Here is a 7,877-nt window from a genome sequence, read left to right on the forward strand (position 1 = left end):
GGATTTACAACGAGGAACCACGTCCTGTGTGGCCAGAGAGCAGTTTTACTTCTGATTTTACCAGGTAATCAAGGAGTTAGGAGCGAATACTGACGTTTCGCACCAGGCACCAGGGCGGGAGCGCGGACACGGAGCGGCTCTTACCTTTTCTCCCTTGTCCGTGTAAGTCGTCTGAAAGAGAGGAGCAGAAAAGAGAGATGTTAGCAGCTCGGGAAGCGACCTCGGCCCCCCCGCGAGCTCAAATCCAAAGGTCAGTGCACGAGGAACAGCTCTTCTGCCCGATTTCCAGCACGGTCGCTAAAAAGTCCGAATTCAAGCAGAGATTAAACCCGGCAAAGCTCCCGAGATGTCCCGTGCCGTCGAGCCCCGGCCGTGTAATTTAATTCCCATCCGCTGCCCCTCACCATTTTTGTGACCCGGCGATGTGACAGCGGCCAAGAGAGCCGGAGTCCGCGAGGATGTTTAATACAGCGGTGGGATGGGGGAAGCTCCTCCTTGGCTCCACCTTCTCCCACCCCTATTTGTGACCCAGCGATGTGTCTGGTTTGCGATGGGAACTGCCCTGTTGCAGGGCAGAGGGCTCGGCCCCGCGTTTAGGTTTGTGTAGGAAGCCAAATGTGGGGTGAATTATCGAAGGGGTGAACTGGGCACTTCAGCTGTGGGACTGGGTGTCCCAAGGGATGAGTGAATAGGCAGCAGCACCCCAGTGCGTAACGGGGTGCTGGCATCTTCCCATGGGTGGCTTTGCCAGGGCCAAGCCACGGGGTCCTTTGTGCTCCTGCCCACAGCACAGCAGGGCTAAACGTGGAGAGCAGGGAGTGTGCCAGGCTCTGCCGCGCCGGACCCTGCGAACCCCCCGGCAAAGCCTCCCCAGCCCCATGCGTGCCGGGAACGCCGCGGGGTGACGCAACCGCAGCAGCACACACCCCCAGCACGCCCGCCTGCCCCCAGGGACGTTCACCCCTTCACAGGGACATGTCCCCCATGCCGTGCCCATCGGCTTTCCCAGTCAACGTCAAGCTGGGACAATTCGGCGGGACAATTTGGCTGCGTGTGGGGGTGTGGCACACACATGGCATCCGGGCCTGGGGCCACATGGTGCCACCTTCGTCCTGGGTGAGCCCAGTGGGTCCACAAAGGGTGGGAGCAGCAGGAGGAGGGGCAGGAGGCAGCGCTGCGAGGGGAGACACCAGCATGTGCACCATGCACTGGGACTGGTGGTGAGCTGGAGCTGCTGGTGAAGCTGGGGAGGGCGAGGATGGGGGGGTGGGAGGGCGGTCAGCAGCACGATGCCACGGCGGTGGGGGTGCCACGGTTCCCGGGGGGAACAACCGCGGGCTGCGGCCGGCGGCAGGGACAGGGTCACCCCGCGGTGCCACCGCAGCCGTGTAACCCCGCCGCGGTGCCACCGCGCGCCACCGTCACGACTCCGTCACTCCGCGCCGCTGCGTGTCGCGACACGGGCCCCGCCCACTGGGCGGTGCTACCGCTGCCGGCCCCGCCCCGCCGCGCGCGAGGCCTTCTGTCCGCTCCCGGCTCCCGTAGCGGCCGGCGCGGCGCGGGGCGGCCATGGCGCAGCCCGGGGGCAGCCGCCCCGTCACCGTCAGCGACGTGCAGCAGCTGGTGAAGAGGAAGGACGAGATCGAGGCGCAGATCAGGGCCTGCTACGAGCTGCTGGACGGCGTCAGTGCGGCGGGGCCGGGGGGCGGCGGGGCCGGGGGGTCCAGGGGGGGGCCCGCAGCCCCGGCCCGCAGCCCCACGGCCGCCTCTTCCCTCACAGCAAAAGGGCGTCGGGATGAACGAGCCGCTGGTTGACGCCGAGGGCTTCCCCCGCGACGACATCGACCTCTACCAAGTGCGCACGGCGCGGCACAACATCATCTGTGAGTGGGGGCCGGGGGCGGCGGGGGGCCCCGGCACGGCTGCCGGGACGCCGGGGGAGCGTTCCCCTCCAGCGGGGGTGAACCGGCAAAAAATGGTTGTGTGGGAGACCTCCAGGGACCTGCCGCTGGAATAAACGTCCCTGCGGATGCCGTGCAGCCGTTGGAGTGTCTCCAGCGCCGCGTCGTTCAGCCCGTCCGTTGCAGTTCGGCACAAACCGACGAGGCGCGTTGCCCCGAGCTGGGTTTTCAGTGGTTTTGCTCCGTGCGCGTAGCTGGTGGGGACCGGCTTAGTCAGGAAAACGCTTTGTCCGCGCGCCGTCGTGGCGCCGTTGACATTGTGCTTCTGCCGAGGAGCCGTTTGGGGTTTGTGAAATGCAGCAAAGTGGTTTCGTGGTGTTTGTAGGGGAAAAAATAGCTCGGCGTTTGTTTCTGCCCAGGCTCAGCCCGTGCGCTGCCTTTGGGGGTGGCTTTTGCTGCACGTACGTAACAGCACGGACCTTGATGGAAAAATACTTGAGCTGCTCAATGATTTCTCGGTGATCGTGGGCTTCCAAGCTCCGCTTCCTTGCGTGTTTACTGAAATCTTTAGGGTGGTTTTCTCTGTGTCTGATTTCTGCCAGTAAACATCTGCGGGGTGTGCGAGCAGGGCTGGCAGCAGGACCCAGAGGCTGAAACCCAAGATGTGCAGAATGTAATTTTCTGTGCAGTTGCAGAGTAGAGTGTGTGCTGAGAAAGAACCCTCAGATGTAACTCGCTCCTGCTGCCTTAGTGCTGATGGTGTCGCCCGCAGGTTTGCAGAATGATCACAAGGCCCTGATGAAGCAGGTGGAGGAAGCTCTTCACCAGCTGCACGCCCGGGAGAAGGAGAAGCATGCCAAGGATGAGGTGGAGGCGTTGGCCGAGGCAATGAGCCAGAACCAGAGCCTGCCACAGGCGTTTGCCAAAGTGAACGCGGTGACTCCGGGATCTCCTGCAAGTCTCTCAGTAAGTTGGTGGGGTCTGACAGCCCATGAGGAAGGCTTCTTCTGAACTCAGAGAGAAAACATAGCAGATGGCTTTCTCTGTCTCATGTTAGTAAGTGGGAATAAGTTGGGGGCTTGATTAGGGTTCTTCTCTCCCTTTTTTTTTATTTTTTGTTACACTGAGATGTTTTGAATAGACTAGTCACTGTATGGGAATGAGATGAGTACTCTCTCTGTATCGTTGCACCTGCAAGGCCTCACTGACCATTCTAGCCACCGTGTTTCTCTTCCCATAAAGTAGGACAGAGGAATGAGAATGTATTTATTTCTAAGGACGTGGAGAGGGTGTAATGCTCAGTTGCCTGAGAGGGGAGAAGAACAGTGCCGTAGCACACCTCTCCCCATGTGGGTGGGTGAAGGGTGATGCTCCTGTGATATTGCTTGTCTTTGGAGGAGGCAAGTGCTCATCTCGCCTCTGTCTCGGTCCAGGGACTTCAGGTCGATGATGAGATTGTGGAGTTTGGTTCTGTCAACATAAACAACTTCCAGAACCTGCAGAACTTCGCCACAGTGGTGCAGCACAGTGAAGGGGTGAGCTCATTTCTGCTGTAACTGCATTCTCTTGCCTGTCTCTGTTAGCCAAAGCCTTTTTCTAGGGAACATAGATTTCTGGGATCGTCATTTCCATGTCAGAAACAGTGTCAGATTCAGTCTGTGCTGTTGTAGCCTTGTTCTCTCACAGCATTGAGCTAATTTCTGCTGGATAGAAGAGAGCTAAGAAGTCTGTGCTCTTTGCTGGGAGCATGGTGTTGTCTGTTCTCCCCCGGGGACTCCCTGCAGCAGGCTGCGTTGCTGTGCCACCCTCGTGGACTGGCCAAAGAAGCTGCCACAGCCATCAAGTGCTTTATAGTGGAAGTGAGAGGTCTCCTAGAGAAGTCTCCACACAAAATGCTCTCTTCTTTCAGATCTAGCTGCAGAGATAGGAATGGGCACCACTGAAGAACAGCTCCCCTGAGCGTAATGTTATTCTGGTGCTTCAGCCAAAGAAGGAAGAAGAGAGTTGACTTGGTGATAGAAAGTTGCCATCTTTTTTAATTTGTTCCTCTGTTTCAGAGACCCCTGAGTGTGACTGTGATCCGCAGCGGCAAAAAAGTGCACGTGGGACTGACTCCGAAGCGCTGGGCTGGGAAGGGCCTCCTGGGGTAAGCTGCTGTTTCACCGACCAGAACGGGTGAGGCTTTCAGCCTGCTCCGAGCACGTTCCCTGCAGCTGGGCCAGCTCTGTGCTCTGCTCTCAGGGTGTGTTGCTGCCCGCTCCGATGGACTTCACTGGCGGGTACCAGCTGAGAGCTGGAGGCTCACAGTTTTGCACAGTGATACGGGGAGGCGAGTTGTATCAGACAGGAGGACGGGGAGGAAGATCTCAGTGGCTAGTTTGTTTGGTAGAGGAAACAAATGGAGGAGGGTTGTGGTGGATCTGATTCATGCCATGTCAGATCTTCTGTGCTTGTGTGAGAGCTGAGGCTTTAATGTTTCCTATTACCCTCTTCTTTTTCAGCTGCAATATCATTCCCTTGCAAAGATGACCATTGCCTGGAGAACAATAAAGCTGAAGCTCATGCCTGCTTTCTGGACTCTGACCTGATTTGAAAACTCATATGTGTTTTTGCTGAAACAAACGTTTCAGAGGTTGTGACCTCTATGTGGCAAACTCTGAGCCCGAAGAGGTTCCGATAGAATAAGGTCTGACTGGAATTCAGAATTGCACTGGTTCATCAGGAGTGGCTTGCAGAGTTTGCGAGATGTGGCTTCTCATCTCTTCACACCTTGTATCAGTTTGGAATGAGGCTATAGAGAGACCCAAACTTCACTTAATATACAGGTTTTAAAGAGCATGAAATGTTCTTACGTGGTGATAACAGAGCATTCCTCTGCTTTTTTACCCTAAAATCCCTCACTGAATATCTTATAATATGTGCTAAAAAGTCCTGGAGCGCTTCTTGGTGTCCATAATAGTAGATCACAGTCAAGAAATACACAAGTTTGATACTTTACCTTCCCTCTGTTGCTACAACTTTCGAGTCACTAAACATGATGAAAGAATTTTTGGAACACCTAATTATGTTAAGTTAATGAGATAAGGAATAGGGGCTATAATTCTACTTCACTTTACTTTGGGTATTCTGTATGGTCATGATAAAAGTACTCCTAACTCGATGACTTTTTCATTTTGTTTTCGTTTTATTTGTGGTAGTTGGTTTTAGGGTGTATAAACTCTTCAAGGGGCTTTCTGGGATGATTGGTTTGTTATCGGCTTGTTTCCAGTTGAACCTCAAAATACTCTTCCGAAACAATAAAACTGAGTAATGCCTCTCTCCATCCTTGTAGGAGTTATTATTTTGGGCAGTGGTTGTGGGCCGAGTTGGGTGGGTTAAACGCAGATCTGCACAAAGCCACCCCCTGACCTTCCAGAGCTGAAGCCCAGGTAAGGTGCAAGGCTTTCATTAGTGTTTCATTAGCAGGTGTGACATAAGTAACTCATCACACCAACGAGCAATTTTGTTAAAATTGTCACTAACTGGACCTGAAATGGACTGAAAAATGGACTAAACCCCAAACTTTTAAGGAGGGCTCTGTGTTCAATTGAGTAGATTTACCCTTCTGATATTTCAAGTGTTGGTGTTTGTGTCCAGTCCAACAGCAGGTTCTCACTGAAATGCTAAAGCTTCAACGCAAAGCTCCTTGCTTGGTGATCCCTGGGGCTTCACGGCGCCACGGAGGAAGCGTTTCCGCAGCAGCGTTCCGTGGCTAAGATTGTACCTAGATAGTCTGGTCAACCACAGTCTCACCCTGCTCTGCCTTAGCTATTCCCGTTTTGTTCTTTCAGGTAATTATAAAAGGGCTGAAACATGGCACTGTTTTGCTCCGTGTCTTTTCTTAAGGAATATCTGAGAACGGGAGGTGTTTTGGGATGCTCTGCCTCGCTTTACCAGCGTAGCTCTGCACTGCTGACCTTCACCAGGTGCTATGGCCCACAAAGGCCACTGCATCTCCTAAATCCACTGTGAAATCCCACTGGAAAGCAGTGCAATGTCCCCGCCTGTAGTTACAAGGTAAGTACCCCCGTGGGGTTGTTCTGTAGGAGGACTGAGCCTCTGCGTGGGACCGCAGTGTCAGCAGACCTGTGTAAAACAAGAATTGTTACATGTATGTGTCAGGCCTTGTTTTTTTGCAAAAGGGATTGTATTTGTGGGTGCTGCTGCAGTTTCTAAATGTGGCCGTACCCTGCCCGTCTATTTTTGCCCCAATAAAACAGAATGTAGGTGTAAGTACGTGGATAAATTGGGTATCAGTCGGCAGCTGAAATGCCAGGCTGGCAAGGGGCTGGCCTTGGCCGGGTGTACTTGGGAACTGTGTCCGGTGTCCCAGATGTGGCTAGGTGTTACCCGAGCTGCAGATGAATCTGGGTCTAGATATTGGTCCAGGAGAAGAAAAGCTCACGGGACGCATCCTTCTAGGCCTTTGTCTTTGTGCCTCCTGGGATGGAATGATCTAGAAAACCCCAGCTTTCTGCACAGCTCCTGAAATGAGGTTAGGGGGTCAGCCCAGCCCCATCAGCCAGGCTGGGTCCTGCTCTCGGGGCGCTCGGTTCCCTTTCAGCGCCGAGGGCGTCTGCGCGCTGCAGAGGGCTCTCAGCTCTGCGAGGCTTTTGTAGATGTGTGGCCCCTAACCCTCTGTCCGAACCGCTGCATCCGCAGCTCCTCCGGTGTGTGCCCTGTCTGGAATGGGCTGAACAATCCCAACAAGTGCAAAAGAAAAAAAGAAACACACTATGTTGCAAAACCTGCTGCAAATAGGCAAGTTTTGAGCTTCTTCCTTAGACCCCACTCAAACCTCTGCTGTAGGACCAGTGCAGAAGAGGAGCTGCTCTTGGTCTGTTAGACCTCTGGGAAAAAATGTGAGGATTTTTTGGAAAAAAAATCTCTGTTCGACGGAGTGAGTTGTGCCGCACATGAGGAATTGAGAGCAGCCACGTTTTGCCGGCCCGCCTCTGCGCGGCAGCTTCTCCAGGTCCAGGAGATAAGGGGAGCTGATAGCAAAACTCCTTTCCACTCCCAGCAGGGTCCAAGGCTCTTGCTGGGCAGAAGGAAAAACAAATTAGATCCAGAAATTGTTATTATTTGAGCTTAACAGCGAGGCTGGAGTCAATGGTTGGGAGTGCTTAGAGCTGATTATCTGCGGTGGTGAAGGCGATGGCTTGGAGTGATCCCTGGGAACGGGATCCCCGTGTGAGTGCCATCCTGGCAGAGAGCTGGGGACAGTGTGGGGGGACCTGGCGGTGGTTAGAGGCTGATTTTTCTCACTTTCATTCTGCTTATCCCACTCAGGAGCCCCAAGGGAGAAGAAGCTGCCCGTGACCCCTCGGGGTGGGGGGGCATCGGGTAAAAAGGCCTCGTCTCATTCCCTGGCCAGGGCGAGGGCTCGGTCCCAAAGGGGACTGGCGGTGCCAAGAGGGGCTTTGTCATGGCCTCGAGCAGGATTCAGGCGTGGGCACAGCACCACCAGGATCCTGCTTTGGGCAGGGGGTCAGCGCCGCCTCTCCCACAGCAGCTGGTGGGGATGAGGAGAGTCCCCCCTTCTCTCCCAGTACAGCCCCCTGCTCTCCCCCAGCGCTTTCCGGGCTGTCGCTGGTGGCAGCCGTTGGTGCAGCCGTTGGTGCAGCCGTTGCCTGGGAACAGCAGCTGGATGCAAACAGAAGCGGGACTGGTGTGACGGTGAGCGGAGGGGTCCCCACGGGGCAGTGGGAAGACGGGACAGTTGGGGAGGCACCAAGGCCTGGAGGGAACAGCCCTGTGGTGACTTCGGTGGGATCTGTGGGGCTGTGGCTGTCCTGCCCGCCGAGGCCCAGAGGGAGGTTTATCCCGGGGCCTCCTTCCCGCTCCCCTGAAAGCTTTCCGTGCACGAGGTTTTGGTGTTGGCTCAAACCCAGAGCCGTGAAGCTGGAGACGAACCCGCTGCCGCCCAGGAGCAGC

The 7,877-nt window shown here is 55.3% G+C and overlaps 1 protein-coding gene across 3 annotated transcripts; it reads left to right on the forward strand.

The window, feature by feature from the left end:
* The first annotated feature begins 1,560 nt into the window (after nt 1-1,560).
* On the forward strand, nt 1,561-5,221 carry PSMD9 (proteasome 26S subunit, non-ATPase 9). Of its 3 annotated transcripts, XM_086623457.1 has the most exons (6): nt 1,561-1,683; nt 1,781-1,883; nt 2,674-2,867; nt 3,335-3,436; nt 3,959-4,047; nt 4,403-5,221. In XM_086623457.1, the coding sequence occupies exons 1-6, from the start codon at nt 1,570-1,572 to the stop codon at nt 4,428-4,430; spliced, it is 630 nt and encodes a 209-aa protein (XP_086479583.1). In that variant the 5' UTR covers nt 1,561-1,569; the 3' UTR covers nt 4,431-5,221. The 3 variants fall into 3 exon arrangements, with proteins under 3 accessions (XP_086479583.1, XP_086479584.1, XP_086479585.1); XM_086623458.1 differs by lacking the exon at nt 3,335-3,436; XM_086623459.1 differs by lacking the exons at nt 1,781-1,883; nt 2,674-2,867.
* Nucleotides 5,222-7,877: the final 2,656 nt, after the last annotated feature.

Source organism: Tauraco erythrolophus, chromosome 19 (genome assembly GCF_009769465.1).
Source record: "Tauraco erythrolophus isolate bTauEry1 chromosome 19, bTauEry1.pri, whole genome shotgun sequence".
Taxonomy (NCBI): domain Eukaryota; kingdom Metazoa; phylum Chordata; class Aves; order Musophagiformes; family Musophagidae; genus Tauraco; species Tauraco erythrolophus.

Bases quoted from the DNA above. Each gene is read 5' to 3' on its own strand.
- PSMD9 (XM_086623457.1), top strand. From the start codon at position 1,570: ATGGCGCAGCCCGGGGGCAGCCGCCCCGTCACCGTCAGCGACGTGCAG. The intron at 1,884-2,673 runs GTGAGTGGGGGC...TGTCGCCCGCAG, and splicing joins GGCGCGGCACAACATCATCT to GTTTGCAGAATGATCACAAG. The intron at 2,868-3,334 runs GTAAGTTGGTGG...GTCTCGGTCCAG, and splicing joins GATCTCCTGCAAGTCTCTCA to GGACTTCAGGTCGATGATGA.